We start from the raw sequence: 25,466 nt of genomic DNA on the forward strand, positions 1-25,466 counted from the left end.
AAGTTGAGATTAATGTTGACAGATTCATATTTAAAGGGGATTCTAAATATAGGCTTTTTATCCACATAAAATCGGCTTATTGGATAATTAAAGTTGACATGTTCAAATTCCATATGTTAAACTACGAAGGAAATTGCTTATCCATTCGATTAAAACGACTTTTTTGTAGTTCCCGAAAGAATAGTGTACGAATTAGGAAGGAATTTGTTATGAGGAAGATTGAAATTGAAATGTGAGTTGCTTCAAAATGGAATATTTTCGAAATATGACCTTCATCCAGTGGGTTCGACTAAAAGATTTATTTGCGATGTCGTATGTATTTAATTTAGACATGGTTTTTGGATTCCTACAAGATTGTATATCCAAATGAATTGAAGTGTTTATATGGTTCCAACATTACTTCGTTTAGGAATAACATTATTGTACTATGTATATGAACAGTTGATTCCATGAAGGACATGACATAAAATAATACGGTTAAAATATAGAAATAGGAAAGAATGCTGCTTAATTAAGTTTTGAGTGCGTGGTTAATTGTATATATTTGATATTTTTCATTTCTTATTTCTTACTCCGTAATTCAATTCTTAGTATTTCTTATTCTCACCATAATGTGAGTTTGAAGCGTATTGGGCTTAACTTAGGGAGCCCAAAAGTTCAGCCAACTGTTTCTCGGGTATAAGTACATGGCGATGGTAGAATTGGCTCATAGGCCCATTATATAAAAGTAGTCATTAGTATGAAACTTATTTGGTAAAAAAGTTATGTAACTAGTAGAATAATTAACTGAACAACCTATTGTTTAAGTAGAATTTTTATTATTATTCCTGGTGGTCCGATACATTATAAATATGAAACTAACTTATATATGATATGTTTAAATGTACGCTATATTGATCGTTTTTCAATAAGTGTTAAAACAAATGTTATAAAACCTTTTGAGAAATGATTATAAACATAACAAAAGTAATAACTAAATAAAAGAAAAAAAATACTAATACCAACAATTTATAACTCTGAACTTTCTCAACATTAATATATCTTGCTCTTTGAAAAAAAAAAAAAAAAAAAAAAAAAACTCTTAACTATATCAACATTAATATTCAAAAATTGCACTACGAATTTATAAAATTACTATTAGTTCAAACCTCACTCGCATATCTATCTTGAGTTGATCAAGGAAAATAGTCGAAAAAGTTATTGATAACCTGATTAGACATCATATATTTGACTATTTGAGTAAAATATACTGTACTTTTCAGTTAGTCGGAACAGTGAAAATCTAATCAGTTTATGTTTTGCTACCACTAGATATTAGTTTTCATACAAACTAGTGATCTTTTGTATTGCAACAACAATTCACGCACTTACAATTACTCAAACAGTACAGATGGTAGATGCAACATGCTATTTTCATCTTCTTGTTGCAATACAAATGAATCAACCCCTTCTTTTATCTTCAATTACGCAACTGGCCACCATAATCCTTTGATTGCGCTAGTGAGAATTTGCAACCCTCGATAGCATCTTCGATCGACAAAAACACACGTTCTTTTCCAATTTTTTCAATGAATTTAGTAACGATTAATTTCTCCATCACCTCAAGTCTTGGATTTACTATGACAACCTGTATTTACATGCATGTATTGAGTTAATTACTATCAATTTGGAAGTTTTATTATAATTTGTTTCAAATATGTAAAATAATATGAAATGAATAAGAAGTATGTCAATATATTACCTTCATTTCCTTGGCTTCTAAACTTCTGAGAATTTCAACCAGAGTTTCGACACCGGTGATATCAATGGATGTAACACCTGATTAAACGACATAACAAGCTTTATCGTGTGCCAAATGACCATCGGCCTAGCGGTATCAGGTAATTCATCAACCTTAGGGTTGTAGGTCTATGATGGACTATTTGTACATATTCATGAATATTCGTGTGGAGTGGCAGAAGATAGTGATAGTTAGAGGGGTTATCCGACTCACCTGGATTTAACGGGAAAGAAAAAAATTTACACTAAAATAAAGTTTTTACCAAAAAATAAGGTTGTTTTTAATGTTTGCCTCTGCTGACAATGAAAATTTTTTATTAAATTTTTACACCCGCCCCATCTGTATGTGTTTGCCATTAAAAAAGATGAGTTGAATACTCTTTTTGTCCGAGTAGTTAAAACAAGAAAAACCTTATCCGTTTACATTTAAATAAAATGGAAAAGGGTGATGATACTTTCACCATCAAATTTTATCCTTCCACCATCATTTGATGCTTCTATTCCAACAATATCCCTAAAAAAACTATAACAACAATTTTGTACAAGCCATCATTAAGGATAAATTAGTACATCTGGATGGATATAGTAAAATTCATGGTGGAAATATCAATCCCCAAAAATGGTTTCCTATCCCAAGTATAAAAAACTTTATCCCGTTACCTGTTAATTAATAATGGATTAAGAATATTTTACCTCCCAAGTCCAAAATAACATATTCAACATCATCTCCTTGAAAATCTTTATTCGCTTTTTCATCTCTAATCCATCTCAAAATCCTTAAAAAGATTCCACAATCATGAAAAATGTGTTAGATTTAATCATCAAATCTTTATCTTAATCATGTTTGCCACTAATTAGGAATCAAAGGTTTTAAAAAAGAAATAAACCTTTCTCTAATGTAACCCGAATTAGCAAAGTAAATTGGTGAACCAAGTTGCAAAATTAGTGTCTTAGGAATGCCAATGGCTCCAGGATATTGTTCTACATCGCGATATAAATCAGTGTCCGGTATGTTACCAAGTTTCGAACTTGCTGGCCTAGCTACGTACAAAAGCGCTCTCAACAACGCTAATCCCACCTATCAAAATAACGAGGCGTTTTATATTTTCTGTATTAGTAGATAAAACATATGAACCTATTCATAGTGTTTAAGAATGTCATGAAGAACATATAATATGTACCGATAACATGAGGCCAACGTCCATGCTAATAAAAGCGACGCCAAAGAACGCCACTATGCAAATGGCGAAATCAAATTTGTCGGTTTTGTATAGATGATAAGCTTTATCATACTCGATTAGACCAAGCATTGCAGACATGATAATCGCCGAAAGTGCAACAAGAGGAGTGTAACTAAAAAGTGGTGCCAAGAAGAGTAATGTTAACATCATACATATTGACATTACTACGTTAGCCATTTGTGATTTGCATCCTGCATTGTAATTCACTGCGGTTTTTGAAAATGGCCCTGAAATAAACAAAGGGAGAGGTTAAGAAGAGATTATAGTGGATTTGATTTTATAACATTTTTGATGAAATATAAGGAAAATGAATAAACCTGTGGTTAAGTAGCAAGAAGTGAAAGATCCAATAATGTTCATGAGACCAAAAGCTATCATCTCTTTGTTACCATCAATCTGTTTATTTTCCATTATTGCAAAACTTCTTCCTATCGCGATTCCTTCCTACGAAACCACAATTCCGTTTTAAGTTTTTTTATGGCAAACTAACACAAAAATTACACGAATATTTACACTAATCCACGAAATGTGTCCACAACAAGACTTGAATTCACCCTTAACCTCTTGGTTATAAGGAAACCACGATACTCCCAGGCCAATGGCCCTTTGATAAGTTTTTTTTTTTTTTTTTAAATATAATTAACATAATATCTATTAATGCAATTAGCACAATATCTAAAAGAAAAATTGATTTGTACTTACTGCAAGAGCAATCATGGCTGTTACGAGGCCTGCTTGAATTGGTGCTGATATATATTTTGGATCAAAGTCCAAATTTTTAAGAGAAGATGGATTAATTCCCTTTTTCAAGTCACCCACCTGCACGTGTTTTTAATTTCCAATTTCGGTTAACCCACATTTTTTTTTTTTCTGGCTAATGCATATTCAAGTAATAAATAATTGATAATTGATATTTATTCAAGGCGCCCTGTTGATTATAAGGGTCTTGTTGAGCAAATAAAGAAAATGCTCCTTTGTATACGAAAGTGTTTCAAATATATGAGAAATAGTTAACTAATACTACAAAAAATGCAATATTTTTAAAATTTTATAGAAAATGGACCATAGAATATGTTGTTGAATGTTGAATTATATATTTGAGACCTTTACACTTTAGGCATGTGCATTTGAACACATTGCACTTACCAAAATCCGACCTTGTTTATTATTATATGTATTTGTATGTATTTGTATTCCCATATTATAACCTAGATTACTTCGTTGATCCTTATAGTTATATCATAACTATTGATTTGATCCTGTAAACTTTTTAGTTACCTTAATAGTCCTTTATTTGAAAACTTGTTACCTAGTTAGTCCTTTATCTAAATAATGTTAATAATTTAGATGAGGGTAACTTAGATTAAAGGACTATATAGGCAATAGGTTTTTAATTAAAGGTCTATTGACTTAATTAAAAACTATGAAGGACTAAATCAGTAATTTTAATACAACTATAAGGAGTATATTAAGGAACAGAGTAACCTATAACAGAAAGTTGATAAAAATAGACCAACAGATCTGTAAGAGATTTAATTATGAATCATGCTTTTAGTAACTTTACTAGAACATTACAAAAAGATCGAATATTTCAAATGGAATAGAACACATTTCAAACAGTTGTAGATGCACTTCATTGACTATACAAAACACAGAATTATATTAAAATATTATAATTATTATGATAATAATAATTAACAACAACAACAATACCCAATTCCACCAGAGTGAAGTGTGGGGAGGTTAGATGTAGACAGTCCTTTCCTCTACCCTAAAGTAAAAGGGAAGTCATTCCTCCACTCACGGATACCTATCGGTCCCCAGGTAGAGGAAGTCGTCCCTCCCTATTCTGTAGAGCAGAGAGGCTGCTTCCTAGGGACCTCCGACCATAAAGAACCATGAATTCCGATATGTGCAGTAAAAGTATACAAGTAAAGTAGATAAAAAAGAAACTTTACCATGAATAAAGTATATATCAATACGATATGTATAGGTAAATAAAGCATGTAACAAAATAATGTAATATAACATATAATTAAAATATGTGCGTGTCAAATATGCAAGTATAACCAGTCATGTAAGTACAATAAGTATACGAAAACATGTTGGTAAGAAGCATGTAGGTATACTATGCAGTATAAAATAGATGGTATACAATGTAAACATAGACAAATAAGCATACAATGATAGCATAAAAGCATGTGATATGTAAAGTATGTATAAATTAATTGCTATATAATGTAATACAAACATGTAACCATATAGTGCAATAAATCCTCTGAAAATGCTACAATAAGTATAGATATATAATATAACCATAAAACAGGTACAGCCAATACGATAAGGCACACAAGCAAGTAGGCAGGAAATATAATATAAATATATATAAAAAAATAAACAAAATGTAGAGCCTAGTCATCTATTCTAATTCTACTCCTCCACAAATTCCTATCAGAAGTCATGTCCTCAGTCAATAAGAGCTCCTTCATGTCAAGCTTCAATCTATCCTCCAACCTACGTCTGGGTCTACCCCTTCTCCTTACGCCCCAACAACAAGGGTCTCGACTCTCCTAACCGGGGCTAAAAGTGGGCGCCTCAAAACATGTCCAAACCATCTTAGTCGTCCTTCCCTCAGCTTGTTGGTTATGTTCCCAACTTTCAAGTTCTCCCTAAAAACTCCATTTGGTATCAAATCTAGCATTGTCTTACCACACGTCCACCTAAGCATCCTCATTTCTGCCACCTCCATCCTTCTCTCCTGGGCTTTCGTCATTGGCCAACACTCCGATCCGTACAACATGGCCGGTCTGATTGCCACCTTGAAGAATTTCCCTTTCAATTTAAGGGGTACCTTCTTGTCGCACTACACCCCTTTCGCTGCCCTCCACTTCAACCATCCTACTCGTATACGATGTGTCACGTCCTCATCTATCCTTCCCGATTTGTGAAGCATCGAGCCAAAATATCTAAAGGACTCTTGTGGAGGTAAAATTTGGTCCCCAATTCGGACGTCCACAATATCCTCTTGTTCCTCTTCGCTCGTCCTGAAATCGCATCTAAGGTACTCCGACTTAAGTCTGCTAATCCGTAGGCCATTTGATTCTAGGGCGCTCCTCCATTGCTCTATCCTTCTGTTAAGCTCATCCTGGGAATCCGAAACTAATACAATATCGTCCGCGAATATTAGGCACCATGGGATGTTATCTTGTATCCTTTGAGTCAGTTCGTCTAGAATCAAAGCGAAAAGATATGGGCTAAGGGCCGATCCCTGATGTAAACCTACCTCTACTGGGAAAAACTCAGTGTTTCCTACCGTCGTACGTACACGAGTCTTCGCCCCCTCATACATATCTCTAATAGTCCTTATATATCTACTTGGGACACCCCTAACATTAAGGGTCTTCCAAATCAGCTCACGCGGGACACAGTCATAAGCCTTTTCCAAGTCTACGAATGCCATGTGTAGGTTCTTTTGTTTTTCCCTATACTTCTCCATAAGGCTTCTAACGATGTGGATCGCTTCTATCGACGAACGTCCTGGCATGAAACCGAACTGGTTCTCTGAAACCTTTGTCTCACGTCGGAGCCTCGTCTCAATCACTCTCTCCCAAAGCTTCATTGTATGACTAAGTAACTTTATGCCTCTATAATTACTACATATTTGCGCATCTCCCTTATTCTTGTAAATGGGAATAACCTCACTAAGTCTCCATTCCATAGGCATCTTTGCGCTTCTAAACGTCATGTTGAAAAGGTTTGTCAGCCATCTAACCCCTTCATCTCCTAGGCACCTCCATGCCTCAATCGGAATTTGGTCTGGTCCTACTGCTTTGTTTCTCCCCATCTTTCGTAGAGACGATCTAACTTCCTCCTGGTTAATCTTCGTACAGAAACAGTTGTTTTGATACTCACGAACCTCATGGAGTTCCCCGTTCCGCTCGGGTCTTTCCCTACAGAAGAGGGATGCAAAATACTCCTCCCATCTATTCCTAATAAGGTCTTCTTTCACTATAGTTTGACCCGCTTCATTCTTGATAAATTTGACGTTAACCAAGTCCCTGCTTCTTCGCTCCCTAGCTTTAGCTATCCTATATATGTCATTAGCTCCCTCTTTAGAGTTTAGTTTCCTATATAAATCTTCATATGCTTTGTCTTTAGCAATAGCTACGGCCTTCTTTGCTTCTCTTTTAGCTTCTTTATATCTTTCTTCTATCCTAGTTCTCTCTGCAGGTGTCCCTTCTCCAAAAGTAATGAGCTCCCTAAACCTCGTCTGTTTTAACGCGACTTTCGTTTGGACATCGTCATTAAGCCATCACGATTCTCTACTACTCTTATGGGCTCTCGATGTCCCTATTGCCACCCCTAAAGTCTCTTTTGCCACATCTCTGATAGCGGACGCCATGCGGTTCCAAATCTGATCTACATCAGTAGGGGCTACGTAATCCCCTTCTACCCTCAATCTATCAGCAACAGTCGCTCTAAAATACTCTGCATTCGCTCCATGCAGGTTCTTCCAAAGGACTCTAGGTTGCACAACCCTGGCCCTCCTACCAACTCTTCCCCGAGTGACTAGGTCCATGACCAACAATCGATGCTGGGAGGAGCACGTCAATGCTGGAAGGACCTTACAGTCCCTACAAGTCCTAAGTTCCCCTTTACGGAGGAGCAAAAAGTCAATCTGGGTGCTACGACCCCCGCTATGAAAAGTAGCTAACTGAGCATCCCTCTTCTTGAAGAAAGAGTTTGCTACGACCATCTCGTGGGCAATGGCAAACTCCAGGATTGAGCCCCTTCTTCGTTTCTAGGGCCAAACCCAAAGCCCCCATGGGCTCCCTCGTAACCTTCTGCCTCCACTCCTATGTGTCCATTCAGATCACCCCCTATAATCAGTCGATGGTCAGCTGGGCACCCCCTCACTACCTCATCTAACAATTCCCAAAAACTCTTCTTTTCCGCATCACTTAAGCCCGTGTGAGGTGCGTATGCGCTTATGACCGTGAAAGTCTCCTCCTTAATAATTAGACTAACCGACATAATCCTATCGCTAAGCCTACTCACGTCAACAACGTTATCCTTATGTAGTTTGCCCAAAAAGATACCTACCCCTTTCGTGCTATCCTAGAACCCGAGTACCACAACCTATAGTCTTTAATATCTACCGCCCCTTCACCCTTCCATCTAGTCTCTTGAACACACCCTATGTCTACATTACTCTTAAGAAATGTATCAACGAGCTCAATCCTCTTGCCCGTCAAGGTTCCTATATTCCAACTACCCACTCTAATCCCACCCGGGGTAGCAACCCTATTACCCCCTCTAACCCCTCTAGTCCTATCCGCCCCTAATCTAGGAGGACATGACCTCAGGTGATCATAGGTGCTAGTAGGGTCTATATTAACCTATAAAGAAAATAAAAATTGAGAGAATTCAAAACAAAAAAGTAAAATACAATAAAGACCAGGCTATACAATAGTAAACAGTCAAAGTAAGGCAAAAGATAGGAAAAAGATAGCAAATAGTAAGAAATAAATAGATGAGATAAGAAAATAAATAAAAAAACAAGTTCAGCAAGTTAAAAAAATACTCCGTGTATTCTAATAATACCAATCACGTAACTAGTATACAAAAAAGTAAGGCTCACAAGATTAGGATAATACAGTCAAAGTAAGGTTAAGGGTAAAAGAAGTTTAAGGGTAGAAAGAAACAAACACAGCCTTGTGTAAACAAGGAAATTCCGGCAGCGGTGGCTAGCGACGGCACAAGGGTAGCAGGAGGCGGCGGAATTAGCGAAGCTTCGTTTTAATACCTGCGAAAAGAACAGAGAAAGTGCCCGGAAAAAATTCCGGCGAACTGAGCGACGGCGCGTGGCGGCGCGTTTCGAAACGCTTGCCGGCGAAAATCGAACTCACAGAATCAGAAAAATGCCGCAAGTTTAATGATGTAGGTTACGGCTTCTAATTCACTAGAAAATAGGAGCAATTTCCGTTTACAAATTAGGCGTTGTTGTTTGCTTTTGGGGTGGGGAAAGTGTCAGAGAGAGAGTAAAAGGAGATTGGTATAATAATAATTAAAGTTTGATTAAAATTGTAAGTGTAATTATAATATTAATATTAATATTAATATTAAATATTAATATTAATTTTAAATAATAATAAATAATTTTTTATTTGGAAGTCTATATAAACTTATATAGTTATAGTTATTTGTTATTCATTTGTAAAAACATTTCGATATAATCTATGATAATCGTTTTCAAGTCGCTTGTACTAAAAAAAACAGAATGTTATATCTTGGCTTTTGACCATGATGTCTATCTCTCTATCTTAAATTTTGGAAAACAGTATATATATATTTTTTTAAAGTTGATAAATCATTTTATAATATTACATTAAATATTTGTATTGTACAACTATTCACAATTAATTATCATAACTAATGGTGAAGTATCAAAGCCCTAAAATATACTAACGACCCAACTTCATGGTGTTGGTTTATTGCCGATAACCCTACTTTCCATAAATGAGGTCAGGGGTTCGATCCCATGAACTTCAAAATATTTCCCCTAGGTTATCCGTCAATTTCAAGGCCTCAGAGGTTGCAGGCATCTTGCGTTCGAGCGTCACCCAAGATGATTTTACCACACGCGATGTCCGTATAGATTCACTGTGAGGCTTTCCTCACGAGGGATGGTAGGATTGTAATGTTCGTCACAAGAAATGATCGGGGTGTGAGTTCTGATATCGCATTCGGATCTTAGTCAGTGACTCCTAACCGTCATTAAAAAAATATATATACTAACGACCTGAACAAACACATTTGGTTATCTCCAGACATCACGTAAACTACACAAATGTGTACTCGTTGAAAATTTTGATTATTCGATTTTCATTTGTGAGTGATTGATGGTTGACAATTAACAAATAGTGTTATGGTAACAATTTGAACAGTATGATATAATTATTTGGCGGAAGAAAATTTTAGTGCGACTAGACTTTCTAGTAAAAGTGATATGTTGGGCCCACCATAATGACGTGACACTTGAACATATGTACCAACAATATTCCATACCAAATCCAATCCAACTAGTCCAACTAGGCAAGTAAAGCAAACTCATTTTTTAATTTAAAATTTCAAGTTATTTATTTTATAACTACATGAAAAAAATCAAAACTTACAATTGCGATGCCGTGTTTCTCTGCGTGAGCTAGATAGGCAAAAACGCATCCACTTGCGACCACGAACATTGGAGCTATCGCAGACACCCAAAATAACTTTGGTTTCTTTTGTTTCTGTTAACAATATCAATTATCTTTTTGATTATAATTAAGTGTAATATCTATGTAAGTATATAAATGAACTGAACTACTCGTCATATAATCGAGCTGAAATCATTAAGATTCGATTCGAATTGAACTCGATTTCGACCTTAAAGATATTTTGAACATTGTTTAGTAAACGATTCCGAGCTCCGAAAAGTTTGCGAGCCCAACGAGCCTTTTCATTTAAATACATATATTATTATTTTATAACAATTTGTAATTATAATAATATATAAATATAATCATATATGGAGTAAATAATAACTATATGCTGTTTATATAAAATAGTCGATCTCGAGTCGAGCTTAAGTCGAATTTAAACTTGTATCATATTAAAGGAGTAGAGCTCGAGCTCTTTTAAACGAGCTCAACTCCAACCTAAATAAGTTCAAACTCGACTCGACTGATCAAGCTTGACTTGGGGAGCTTTATGTGGCATCAAAATGTTTATCAAAACTCTTTTGTCATATGTAGTAATCTCTGTATAAAAGAAATTTCACTTAAAAGGGAAGCCCTATCGGCTTGTTTTCTTTATTGTTCTTTGAATGATCTTCATTACGTATTACGTACTTGCAATATAATTCTAATGTTGAACAGTTTTTAAATGACACGTGCGAAACACATGCTGAGAATTCACAAATTACAGACCAAAGCATATTGGAATGTGACTTACCAGAAACTTTGCAAATTGAAGGAATACCAAAAATATTACACCTACAACCGTGCTTTCCCATCTTATCTGCAAAACCATTGATAGATTATATTCTTAATTATAATTATAAATACGTAAATAATATAAACAAATAAAAACAGTGATTTTTTCTATAATAAACACGAATATATATTGCCTAGTTTTAAACGTCTGTTTGACGCATAACCACCGTAAAACATACAAAAACAAAGTATTATTGTATTAACCACATGTTTTAATGGTTAAAAGTAAAAAAGATGCGTGACAAATAAATGTACAGTAGGCAGAAAAACAAAGTAAACATATAACGGGCATATATATGTTTGTTTGTCTACTGTAATGTTTATGTTTAGTTATTTATGTGCCTAATTAGCGAATTGACTTATTAAAGTATACCTCTTTTTTATTTTTCAAGATGACACGTATAACAGATACCATATCAGTATGTGTTGTAAAATGCTTCAAACCAAATATTCCTTTTAATTGTTGAAGGCAAATAAGTGTTGCTGTCCCTCCCATGAAGCCAGTAATTGTTGAATGTGACAAGAAATCTACCAATATTCCCAACCTGTTTAGTTTAACATGATATAAAATCATATAAGTAGTAATTAATTGAAGAAATTAAATTATTAAAACATGTAATTAGTATTTTTCATTCTTCAATTCGTTCAGAAAATCGCATGTTTTGGACAATATCACTGTTTCTTCATTTTTCGGTCGTTCTCTCGATATAAAAAATGTAGAGTTAAATGGTCCATGTGGTTACAAAATCCATTGGATTCTTTGTTAGTAGTTTTTTCCCCCAACACCTTGCTACCGGTTTAATAAAATTTTGCATGTCATTCCAAAAAAAAGGCAAAAAAAAGGCAAAAAAAAAGGATTTTTGTAACCGTCAATGAGAACTTACCGAAAAACGCCAAGAATAAGCTGAGTTACACCCGAAATGAGTGTAGCAGTGAAGACTAGATTAAGATAGAGTTGTGGATTTTCGGCTGGGTTCACTTTTGTTTCGATGGTTGCAGCTATGATTAACGAGCTCGCGGCTACTGTTCCGACGGCTAGATGCTTTGAGCTCCCGAAAACTGAGTAGATTAGAGGGGGAACGAAACTCGAATCTGCACACATAATGCACGTGTTAGTTCATCACTATTAGCATGATACTCACGCAATTATAGCACAAGAATAGTTTCTACTCCCATTTTTCACCTATGTGTTACTGTTTTTTTTTTTTTTTTTTTTTTTTTACTTTATGATGGCATAAGGGGGGGGGGGGGGGGGGGGGGGGGGGGGGGGGGGGGGAATAAGGATGTCATGACTAACTATGACTAATTACAACTTTAGAGTATATAGTATTACTACCTCCTCATTTTAATCGTCCATCATCCTATTTTTGCATGTTGTAACAAAAAATGTTCTACAGAAAAATAATTATTAATAATCATTAATCTCTGTATTGTATCCTCACTTATTCATGTTAATAGTTTAATTATTAATAATTATATAAGTTAAACTTACTTTGAAATTTGATTACAAAAGTAAAACTGACAATTCGTTGATATAAAGGTTTGGGGAGTAACAAAATTTTGGAGCAGTATACTAAATACTAAATTTGGATAAAATTAAAGTTAATTACGAGTAATTGTTTCCAAACTCCACCCCTATGGGTGAAATCCAAAAATATATCAACTTAATTATCAATGAAGTTTGTGCACCGTTATTTTTAGAAATAGCGTTATTATAGGATATGATCATTATCATCATTTATCATTATCATTATCATTATCATTATCATTATATGATATTAATTAATTAAATAAAAAAATGTTATGTGATTTCCTAGTTCAATACTCCGTATCATATTCTTGATAACAATCTTTAACTCTATCCACATGAATGCAATATTTTAATGCATGTAACAAACTAACAATATATGATTGAAATTTAGAAACTTACATAAACCAATGATAGGAGGAACATTAGCGAGTTTCGCGTAACTAATGCCTTGAGGAATTGCAAGACTAGCAATAGTGATACCGGCTAAAAGATCATACACAAACAATTTTCGTGTATATTTAGGAAGCCATTCGAATATTGGAACGAAATATTGCAAGGCTTTTTTAGCCTTTATGGGCAATGGTTTCCCTTTCAAATCATGAAATGGATCGTCGGGTAAGAAAGTTTCTTTCAAATCGGACTTGAACGTTTTCGTAAAGCTTCTCGGGTTTGCAAAATTCACCTTGTGAAATGTTTCTCCAGTTGCTACTACTTCAGCTGGTGCCATTTGAATGAGGAATATGTTGTTATGAGAAAAGGGGTAGTATTCTAAAGGGTGGTGGGAATGGGGTATATATAGAAGGTTGGTGGAAATCAAAATTAAAGATGAGAATATATTCAGATTTATTGTGGATAACTATGTAATTTAACTAATATTAGCATAAAAACGAAATTAATGACTAATGAGGTCTAATTTGACTTTTATTTGACCATTTGTTCACTTCTTTGGACAAGTTGGAGTAACAAAATCACAAATAAAAACTTTATAGGATTATATGACGTCTGAGATGAACCATAATTTCGTTTATAGGATTTATAGGATTCAAATCCTAGTCGTTTTTATTTATGACCTTTGTCATTGATCTATTACTATTATTTTACAATCAAATTAATTTTTAATTTTGAAGTATAAAGTAAAGCATACATTTACTACCCGCCTACATCTCAAGTGTAAACAAATGCTGTATATTTGTAAATAATATAAAAATAAGTTAAATATGTTAAATATGGTAAGTATTTATTGTAAGGTATCTTATCCTTAACCACTTAATATTTGTCCAAGCAAAAAAAAAAAAAAAAAAAAAAAAAAAAAAAAAAAAAAAAAAAAAAACTTTTTTAATCATTTTACCATTCCTTTGATTTCTGTTTTTATTTAATATGAATAATTACACAGTGTGTCGAGGGCGCTTCTGTATAGCTTTCCTGTTCTCGTGTTTATGTATCTTCTCTTTTTTAGAAATAAAATTTTCTGCTTTTCAAAAAAAATAAAAAATAAATTAATATGAATAATTTCATTAAAGGTAAAATGGTTAAAAAGATTATTTTAATTGTATTTTTTTTTGGACATTATTTTAATTGTATAATGTACTTAGTATATGATAATATCGAGTGAGGATTATGGTTGTACATTGTTGTGGAAAATATTTGCAATATATTTGTAACGCTATAATGTGCTACACACACCAACAAAAAAACATAAACATAAGATTCCTATTACCGTTGAGTATATCAATAGACTATACTTATAAATTAAACTCGAAACTTTCATATATTTTTTCTCTCAGATTATCATGGTAATTGTTAACTAGAAGTAATTAATTATTTTTTCTTTCTTAATCCAAAAGATTGTTAATATCACACATTTTATTATATTAATTTATTTTAAGATTATGGTATATATTTGAATACATATTTCAATCATCTTATAACTTTTTGCAAAAACAATTGACGAATTATATTGAAAATATTAACCAACTTATATACTACTGTTTAGTATATCTAAAAACTTTGTACTTATAACTAGTGAAATGACACGTGAAATTACTGGTTTGTTTAAACGAAACAATTTAATGACATGTTTTAGGTATTAAGTGAATGTTTGCCAAAGTCATTTATTTTAATGACCCATTTGACTAAGAAACTTGTCGTTGTTTTTACAAATATATAGAGACATGTATTTTCTCATACATATATAACGTAATTAATTTCGTAAAAAGAATCCATATTTGAATATCAATAATATAATAATTATAATTATGATTATTAAAATAAAAGTAAATTATAATAATAATAAAGTTCGCTCAAAGTTGAGTATTTATATTTTTAATAATAATAATAATAATAATTAGTAATAATAAATGCCTTTTAAATTTAAAAAAAAAAAATTAAAATTACAATTTAGGAGAGATTAGTATTTCCTTTTTATAAAAGATTTCGTATTATTTTTTAGTTAAATTAATATATAATTATGAAATCATCATTATGAAAATTAAAGGGTAATTAACTTAATGATGACATCATAATTTAGAGTTTTATATGACTAAATAGATACGCATCATTCAAAATTTTATTCTGATGAAAGGAGAAAACGTGATAAAAAGCCCATAAAAAAACTAGAAATATATAGAAAAAGAAAATTCCTTCTTATTGTTCCACATCCTTCCACTAATAGTATATTAGGTAAATATATACATAATCCTTACTATCCAATAGATACCAAAGGCGTTTTCGAACATATGCATAATGTGCACTAGTACATTAATCGAAAATTTTAAGTGATATAAATGTTTGTAACGCCTATGTCGTAATATTGCATTAAAATATATCTTTGTAAATTAACTTCTCGAAAAATCATTACTAGATAATTTTATTACACCACATGTATTACATTAGTTATGTCCTTTAATGATTGACGAGCATACAAAATATGAATAATGCATGGCCAAAAAGTTAGTTTAATAAAAATATTTGTTAAACCATTTTACATTAGCTATGTCTATTAAGGATTTATGAATCAATAATATATGTAATTTTCAATGATTGTTTGTGGCCTAATAACACCAACATATGCCTTAAGTTACTAAAAAATTACATGTGTTGAGAACATTTGTGTGAAAAAAACTGTTATCGAGTTGCTCAATGAATCACATCATCCGGGTTCAATTCCTGGCTATGCCAAATTGTTCAAATGAGTGTGACTAGAGAGTGCGCATAATGCGCAATTCACCCGGTATCAGGTCTCGCGCTCGGGAGGCTTGATTACCTGAGATTTTACCTTCTATGGGGGAGCCAATGTGCTCGTTCATATGAGAGTTTTCTCACTTAAAAAAAAAAAAAAAAAAAAAAAATTGTTACCGACATCCTTTGTGATTAATGAAAAAGGAACACGAAAGCTTAAATCTTGTGAGATTACTATTAATCATTACCTTTTTCATAGTATTAATTGTATTTGATACTCTACCTGTTCTAATTCTATAGTCCAGTATTTTTTTTTAATATTTTAAATTAAATTTTTTTTTTTTTTGGCAAAAGTTGGATTATATTGATTTCTTTCACAAATAATTGTCCACTTTTTTTTTTATCTATTAATGTGTGTGTATATATATATATATATATATATATATATATATATATATATATATATATATAATATTAATTAACAAACAGACTAATTACGAAAGCTTTCTCTGCTATTTAATTCGCCTGAAAGGGCGACATATACTGTAGATCTCATTTGTGGAATTGACTCGACCTGCATTCAATTTTCAATTAAATTTTCTATACAATGTCAAAAGTTTCAATTCTATCCCCAAATTATGAGTATTTGGCACTTCCACCCCTACTAAAAGTGGATGCTACGTTAACCCTAGGGATGGCAATGAACATCCGATCCGTTGGATATCCATCCGATCCGTTTAAAGTGAATATGGATGATCTTAAATGAATATGAATACGGATATGGATGAACCTTAATGGATATGGATATTGTAACACCCCGATTTTTTTTAAATCACAGCGGAAGACTTAATTTACATAAATACTTTTAGTTAATTTCAAACACGATTATCACAGATCATTCATTAATTACTTAATTACAAATCACAGGTGTTACGTTAAATGACTAGCTACATATTTTACAAAAGTTAAGACATCAGAGTTCGTCTTGTCAAACATATCTTCAACTCGACTCCCGTCCCTACAAGCACTAAGATCCAGAACCTGCAAGGGAGGAGGTGAGAGGTTAGCACAAGGCTAAGTGAATGGAACTATCAAAAGGTCTAGCATACAGTACCAACTTGTACTCCTACAACAACAACTGTATTCAACCACATACAAGATACAACAACTAGCAACTGGCAACTATGTTCCAACTAGAGGACCGGCGACTTGTACGGGCACATGACCCTAGCTGATCAGGCTAGAATCTACCGATAGTACTTACTACTGAATCCCTAGTATAGTCATCCACACGCAGGTGATGCGTCATTCATCACTATACTCAACAAACAGTAGCCAACTGGACCCAACCACAACTAGGTTGACCTCTCTGAGCTGAACCTAACAGATCAAGGTTCCAAAAACAATAACAACTTGTGCAATCTTCGACAAAGATTACACATTTTGGTGGAAAGATTTGATTTAGGTCATATTAAATTTATTTTTGTTATACTACGTTTTTGTTTTCATTATATAGTGAAAATTTTATAACATTTCTTAAATATCCATTGGATATCCAATATCCCGCTTAATTCATTGGATATGAATATGGATGGATGAACTAAACTTAAATGGATATGGATGAACAAAAACTAAATGGATATGGATACTACCTCACCCGATCCATATCTGATCCATTGACATTCCTAGTTAATCCTTGTTCTAAAATAATAGTTACAAAATGTTAAGGTCTTGTTTGTTTTTTGAGATGTTTGTTTGAAAATCTACGGACCATGTCTGTGAAGAAAATGCGGCCTAGAGGTCTGTATACTGCATAGTGAAGCATGTGTGTTTTTATGTCTGCAAAATAACGCAATCCTGTCTGCATCACTTAAAAGCATATTTTTAAGTCTGCGAGGTTGCAGACAAAGTAAGACATTTTTTTGTATCTTATGTCTTTATAAAAACAAACAATCTGCAGTAAAAAGTTCGCAAACGCGCATAAATAAGACATAATAAGATTTGCAGAATTGAAAACAAACAACACCTAACTTTTACATGATATTTCCACCATTAAAAATATATGATAGATCCACCACATTGTAAATTAAGTACATGTAGAATACAAGTATTTAATGCATAAATATGATAGATATGTCATTTTTAATGGTAGAAATATCAATTCAGTTACATAATACTATAATAGTCTTGTTATTTTTTTTTTTTTATCTTTTTATGAAAATCAATAATATATAAATTACATATCCGAAGATGAACAATTACAAAATTGAATCATCAGGATTAGAAATCTGGCGTATAACGACCCGCAACAAGCGAAACAAACACGAGCTAAACTAACTAAACAAACAACCACCAAGGTGGCAAACATTTAATACAACTAGCTACAACAAACAAGCCTAAAAAACTTAACCCTAGACTCAACTGCGTCAAAACAATTCCCGACGCAGCAACAAATCATCAGGAGAATGTTGAGCCTCATTGCGTCGTCGAAAATCAGAGAACACTAGCAGTAACGAAGCTTCACGAACCGTCAAATACTCTTGTTAATGCATGTTTGAACCGATCCATTAACAATGGTGGTATCTTTTACCTAGCCTCTATTTCAAGTTCCTTCATCACTAACTGACAATGGTGAAACTTGAACACGTTTGTTGGGAGACGCGAAATAAATGACAGAAAAAACTGATTAAAATACTCTCCCATAATTGAGTTCGTTAAAATGAAATCCAACTTTTAAATGTTTATATATTTTATATATGATTGCTAACTGGCTCTCCTAAAGAATAAGCTAGATATGGCTATGTATATGAATCACGAGATAGATTAATATATGATTCATCAAGAACTTCAATCATGACATCCAAAAGGAACGGTTCTGCGCCATTTCCATCTTTGGTTTTCTATAACTAGAGCCTGCATATATTCTTCGTGGTTTCTTTTGCACTTGTATACCATAATGGAGCTTCTTTATATGTTTTCTTTTATCAAAACTATCTTTTTGTCTTAGTATGTTCTTATATCACTACATGTCTACATTGTTTATTGTTTATTAGCATCAAAACATGTTATTTATAGTTTCAACTTAAAAAGAACATTAATTGTACGTAGTTTAAGAGTAATTAAACATGACAACAAATCTCACGTACGTTAAAATGGTGTGCTTGATCTTATGTTTTTAACATTACTAATCAGTCAAACTGTGTATTGTGAAACATAACATAAAAACAGGGAGTATAAAACTACATCATAATTTAGTCTTATATATTATATTATGGAAAACACCTTTGTTGCATAAGATTTAAAAGATAACTTTATATGCTAAAAGACATGTTGTTTTATGCAGTTACTCGACATATACTCCCTTTAGCTTAACGGGTGTATGCCTTTTTAATGTTACGAAATTGGCTTTCTTATATTCTCCCTTTAGAGTCTAAAATGCTTAATTTATGTTGTTATGGATTGTGAGACTTACACTTTTTTATAACCAATGAAATTATCTGGTTTAACATTGTGACTTACACTGCGACCACCTACTATAATGATACAACGTGTATTGCTTGAACCATTGTTAATAATTATTTCATACTTGAATAACAAAGTATAACATGTTATAACCCTATTTACAAGCATCCGCGTTAGATTTTACGAATTAAGTTGTAACTAATGTTGAAACACACGAATAATGCAAGAAATTGAGAAAGCACACTAACGTCAACTTGAATATGTAGTTCCACCGGCGCATAGTCTATGATGAAAACCCAATGGAGTCACATTTTTTTTCTTTTCAAAACTAGTTATATATAAAAGGTATTTTAGTAGTTGTTTACTTTTAAAAAATCTTAAATTTGAAAAATATATGAGATGTTATAGTTAAATTTAATGGTTTTCTATACAATTTGAAGACTTACGCATAAAGAGTTTTCAATGTAGTGGGATCCTTGGACCCCACAAGAATACTACAAGCGCCCCTCCCCTGTAGTGACCCGAACTTTTCCATGTTTATATATATTAATTGAGATTGATATTTACATGATTAAATGTTTCCAACATGTTAAGCAATCAAACTTGTTAAGATTTGATTAATTGAAATATGTTTCATATAGACAATTGACCACCCAAGTTGACCGGTGATTCACGAACGTTAAAACTTGTAAAAACTATATGATGACATATATATGGATATATATATAGTTAACATGATACTATGATAAGTAAACATATCATTAAGTATATTAACAATGAACTACATATGTAAAAACAAGACTACTAACTTAATGATTTTTAAACGAGACATATATGTAACGATTATCGTTGTAAAGACATTTAATGTATATATATCATATTAAGAGATATTCATACATGATAATATCATGATAATATAATAATTTAAAATCTCTTTTGTTATTATAAACATTGGGTTAACAACATTTAACAAGATCGGTAACCTAAAGGTTTCAAAACAACACTTACATGTAACGACTAACGATGACTTAACGACTCAGTTAAAATGTATATACATGTAGTGTTTTAATATGTATTTATACACTTTTGAAAGACTTCAATACACTTATCAAAATACTTCTACTTAACAAAAATGCTTACAATTACATTCTCGTTCAGTTTCATCAACAATTCTACTCGTATGCACCCGTATTCGTACTCGTACAATACACAGCTTTTAGATGTATGTACTATTGGTATATACACTCCAATGATCAGCTCTTAGCAGCCCATGTGAGTCACCTAACACATGTGGGAACCATCATTTGGCAACTAGCATGAAATATCTCATAAGATTACAAAAATATGAGTAATCATTCATGACTTATTTACATGAAAACAAAATTACATATCCTTTATATCTAATCCATACACCAACGACCAAAAACACCTACAAACACTTTGATTCTTCAATTTTATTCATCTAATTGATCTCTCTCAAGTTCTATCTTCAAGTTCTAAGTGTTCTTCATATATTCTACAAGTTCTAGTTACATAAAATCAAGAATACTTTCAAGTTTGCTAGCTCACTTCCAATCTTGTAAGGTGATCATCCAACCTCAAGAAATCTTTGTTTCTTACAGTAGGTTATCATTCTAATACAAGGTAATAATCATATTCAAACTTTGGTTCAATTTCTATAACTATAACAATCTTATTTCAAGTGATGATCTTACTTGAACTTGTTTTCGTGTCATGATTCTGCTTCAAGAACTTCGAGCCATCCAAGGATCCGTTGAAGCTAGATCCATTTTTCTCTTTTCCAGTAGGTTTATCCAAGGAATTTAAGGTAGTAATGATGTTCATAACATCATTCGATTCATACATATAAAGCTATCTTATTCGAAGGTTTAAACTTTTAATCACTAGAACATAGTTTAGTTAATTCTAAACTTGTTCGCAAACAAAAGTTAATCCTTCTAACTTGACTTTTAAAATCAACTAAACACATGTTCTATATCTATATGATATGCTAACTTAATGATTTAAAACCTGGAAACACGAAAAACACCGTAAAACCGGATTTACGCCGTCGTAGTAACACCGCGGGCTGTTTTGGGTTAGTTAATTAAAAACTATGATAAACTTTGATTTAAAAGTTGCTATTCTGAGAAAATGATTTTTATTATGAACATGAAACTATATCCAAAAATTATGGTTAAACTCAAAGTGGAAGTATGTTTTCTAAAATGGTCATCTAGACGTCGTTCTTTCGATTGAAATGACTACCTTTACAAAAACGACTTGTAACTTATTTTTCCGACTATAAACCTATACTTTTTCTGTTTAGATTCATAAAATAGAGTTCAATATGAAACCATAGCAATTTGATTCACTCAAAACGGATTTAAAATGAAGGAGTTATGGGTAAAACAAGATTGGATAATTTTTCTCATTTTAGCTACGTGAAAATTGGTAACAAATCTATTCCAACCAAAACTTAATCAACTTGTATTGTATATTATGTAATCTTGAGATACCATAGACACGTATACAATGTTTCGACCTATCATGTCGACACATCTATATATATTTCGGAACAACCATAGACACTCTATATGTGAATGTTGGAGTTAGCTATACAGGGTTGAGGTTGATTCCAAAATATATATAGTTTGAGTTGTGATCAATACTGAGATACGTATACACTGGGTCGTGGATTGATTCAAGATAATATTTATCGATTTATTTCTGTACATCTAACTGTGGACAACTAGTTGTAGGTTACTAACGAGGACAGCTGACTTAATAAACTTAAAACATCAAAATATATTAAAAGTGTTGTAAATATATTTTAAACATACTTTGATATATATGTATATATTGTTATAGGTTCGTGAATCAACCAGTGGCCAAGTCTTACTTCCCGACGAAGTAAAAATCTGTGAAAGTGAGTTATAGTCCCACTTTTAAAATCTAATATTTTTGGGATGAGAATACATGCAGGTTTTATAAATGATTTACAAAATAGACACAAGTACGTGAAACTACATTCTATGGTTGAATTATCGAAATCGAATATGCCCCTTTTTATTAAGTCTGGTAATCTAAGAATTAGGGAACAGACACCCTAATTGACGCGAATCCTAAAGATAGATCTATTGGGCCTAACAAACCCCATCCAAAGTACCGGATGCTTTAGTACTTCGAAATTTATATCATATCCGAAGGGTGTCCCGGAATGATGGGGATATTCTTATATATGCATCTTGTTAATGTCGGTTACCAGGTGTTCACCATATGAATGATTTTTATCTCTATGTATGGGATGTGTATTGAAATATGAAATCTTGTGGTCTATTATTATGATTTGATATATATAGGTTAAACCTATAACTCACCAACATTTTTGTTGACGTTTTAAGCATGTTTATTCTCAGGTGATTATTAAGAGCTTCCGCTGTCGCATACTTAAATAAGGACGAGATTTGGAGTCCATGCTTGTATGATATTGTGTAAAAACTGCATTCAAGAAACTTATTTTGTTGTAACATATTTGTATTGTAAACCATTATGTAATGGTCGTGTGTAAACAGGATATTTTAGATTATCATTATTTGATAATCTACGTAAAGCTTTTTAAAACCTTTATCTATGAAATAAAGGTTATGGTTTGTTTTAAAAATGAATGCAGTCTTTGAAAAATGTCTCATATAGAGGTCAAAACCTCGCAACGAAATCAATTAATATGGAACGTTTTTAATCAATAAGAACGGGACATTTCAGTTGGTATCCGAGCGTTGGTCTTAGAGAACCAGAATTTTGCATTAGTGTGTCTTATCGAGTTTGTTAGGATGCATTAGTGAGTCTGGACTTCGACCGTGTTTACTTGAAAAATGATTGCTTAACAAATTTTGTTGGAAACTATATATTTTTTAACATGTGAATATTATGTGATATATTAATCTCTTAACGCGTTTGATATTATGTGATAGATGTCTACCTCTAGAACAAGTCCCATTGACTCACCTAATAATAATGAAGAGTCAAATGTAAATTGGAATGATTCGTGGACTGATTCACAAGTTCCCGAAGAGGAACCGGAAGAAGAGTCGGAACCGGAAGAAGAATCGGAACCGGAAGAAGAATCGGAACCGGATGAAGAAATAGAACCGGTGGGGGAAATAATAAAACGGTTAAGAAAAAGAAAATCCTCAACCAACCGACCAAGGTTAATTATGGTCAATGGTGTTTCCGCCAAGGAAGCAAAATATTGGGAGGATTACCAATTCTCCGATGAATCGGATTCCGACGAGAATTCCGATGATGTTATAGAAATTACCCCAACTGAATTTAAAAAGGCAAAAGAAAATAATAAGGGAAAGGGCATAAAAATAGAGAAATCTAATTCCAACCCCGATGAACTTTATATGTATCGTCAACGCCCGAAGTCCTTAAGTTGTAACAATGACCCGGGAACCTCTAAACCACCAGGTTTTTCTAAACCAATGTGGACAACGACGGCTCGTATTAGGGGAACATCATATATCCCTAGAAACTTGGCAAAACGAACCAAAACCGAAGAAGAAGAAACGAGCGAGTCGGAATAAGATAGTTGTATTCGTGTGGTGTAATATATGTAATATAGTGTTCTTATGCTTTATGATATATGTAAAAATTGCTTGTATTAATAAGTATTTTTTTTATGAATCTAACTCTTGTCTATTTTACAGTTTAAAAACACAAAATGGATAGACAACCCAATATTTTAAGAGACCTACCCGGAGACATGATTGATGAAATCTTGTCTAGAGTCGGCCAGAATTCTTCGGCACAACTATTTAAGGCGAGATCAGTTTGTAAGACATTCGAAGAACGTTCCAAGAATGTCTTGGTTTATAAGAGACTTTCGTTTGAAAGATGGGGGATATCACATTGGGAAACCCATAAGTTACGATGTGTTTACTTTGACGCATATATTGCGGGGAACCCAAATGCTATTTTACGCAACGGGTTAAGAAATTATTTTGACTCAATATATCCGAATATTGGACTTCGTGATTTAGAAAAAGCGGCTAACATGCAACATAAAGAAGCATGTTATGCTTACGGATTAGTAATGTTCGCTTCTCACCAAAGTGAGAACAAGAACATCGGGCTACAACTATTAAACAAAACGTTTCCACAAGTGACGGAGTCGGTAATTGGGGTAAGAAATGAGGTTTTTAGATTATTACGGGACTGTTGGACATTACGTAACCCTCGTCCCTTTGACGACGTTACAACACGCTGTCTTATCAACGGCCATAACGGTTATGTTGCACAAGACCAAGGATGGGAAGTAGTCCTAGTAAAACCAGAATGCATGACTTGTTTCTGGACGTATGAATTACGTGTCTTTATTGCCTTTGCTGAACGACTTGTGTACTAGCTAGAATTATCTTCACAACTATCTTGTATCAAAGTTATTGTGTGCTATATTTCATGCTTTATGTAAAATAAGCAGTATTGTAAGTTTGTAAAATATTGTATAAAAGTTTGAACGCGAAATATTATTATAATCAGTTTTTCATATAGAATTGTAGTAGTTGAATTGTATATTAGCTACTAAGTATGAACTTAACGGGTAGGTACTACCCGAATTTAAACTTATAAAACGCTAATATGAAGAAAAAGCTTTTATAAATGAGTTCATATTATGCTACGAAATACTATTAACTACTCTTAATATTCTGTATGATTAACTTGTTCCATTTAACTATTTTGAAGGAAATGGCACCGACTACTCGACACACCGTGAATATGAATGAAGAGGAATTCCGTACTTTTCTAGCTTCAAACATAGCCGCAGTACAGGCTGCGCTACATACCAACAATAACCTTGGATCTAGCAGTACAGGAAATCGTGTAGGATGCACCTACAAAGAATTCACTGCCTGCAAACCTTTGGAATTTGATGGAACCGAAGGACCGATCGGATTGAAACGGTGGACCGAGAAGGTCGAATCGGTGTTTGCCATAAGTAAGTGTACTGAAGAGGACAAAGTAAAGTACGCTACGCATACCTTCACAGGTTCTGCGTTAACATGGTGGAATACCTATCTAGAGCAAGTGGGACAAGCCGATGCGTACGCACTACCGTGGTCAGCATTCAAGCACTTGATGAACGAGAAGTACCGTCCCAGAACCGAGGTCAATAAGCTCAAGACAGAACTTAGAGGGTTACGAACCCAAGGATTTGATATTACCACATACGAAAGACGA

The 25,466-nt window shown here is 33.0% G+C and overlaps 1 protein-coding gene across 1 annotated transcript; it reads right to left on the reverse strand.

Annotated features, from left to right (window-relative positions):
* Positions 1-1,450: 1,450 nt before the first annotated feature.
* Positions 1,451-13,325, reverse strand: LOC139904262 (probable sulfate transporter 3.5). Its single transcript, XM_071886206.1, has 12 exons — positions 12,984-13,325; positions 11,938-12,145; positions 11,427-11,598; positions 11,013-11,078; positions 10,196-10,309; positions 3,723-3,839; positions 3,338-3,464; positions 2,961-3,247; positions 2,667-2,857; positions 2,473-2,555; positions 1,742-1,818; positions 1,451-1,627 (listed from the first exon to the last, which is right to left on the reverse strand). Exons 1-12 carry the CDS (start codon positions 13,309-13,311, stop codon positions 1,460-1,462), a joined length of 1,938 nt encoding a protein of 645 aa, XP_071742307.1. The 5' UTR covers positions 13,312-13,325; the 3' UTR covers positions 1,451-1,459.
* Positions 13,326-25,466: the final 12,141 nt, after the last annotated feature.

This window comes from Rutidosis leptorrhynchoides, chromosome 4 (genome assembly GCF_046630445.1).
Source record: "Rutidosis leptorrhynchoides isolate AG116_Rl617_1_P2 chromosome 4, CSIRO_AGI_Rlap_v1, whole genome shotgun sequence".
Lineage (NCBI taxonomy): Eukaryota > Viridiplantae > Streptophyta > Magnoliopsida > Asterales > Asteraceae > Rutidosis > Rutidosis leptorrhynchoides.

Excerpts from the sequence above, each read along its gene's own strand:
- LOC139904262 (XM_071886206.1), bottom strand. The coding sequence starts at position 13,311 with ATGGCACCAGCTGAAGTAGTAGCAACTGGAGAAACATTTCACAAGGTG. Across the intron at positions 12,146-12,983 it reads TCCTCCTATCATTGGTTTAT|ATTCGAGTTTCGTTCCCCCT; the intron begins GTAAGTTTCTAA and ends TTATGTGTGCAG. Across the intron at positions 3,248-3,337 it reads TTCTTGCTACTTAACCACAG|GGCCATTTTCAAAAACCGCA; the intron begins GTTTATTCATTT and ends TGTTTATTTCAG.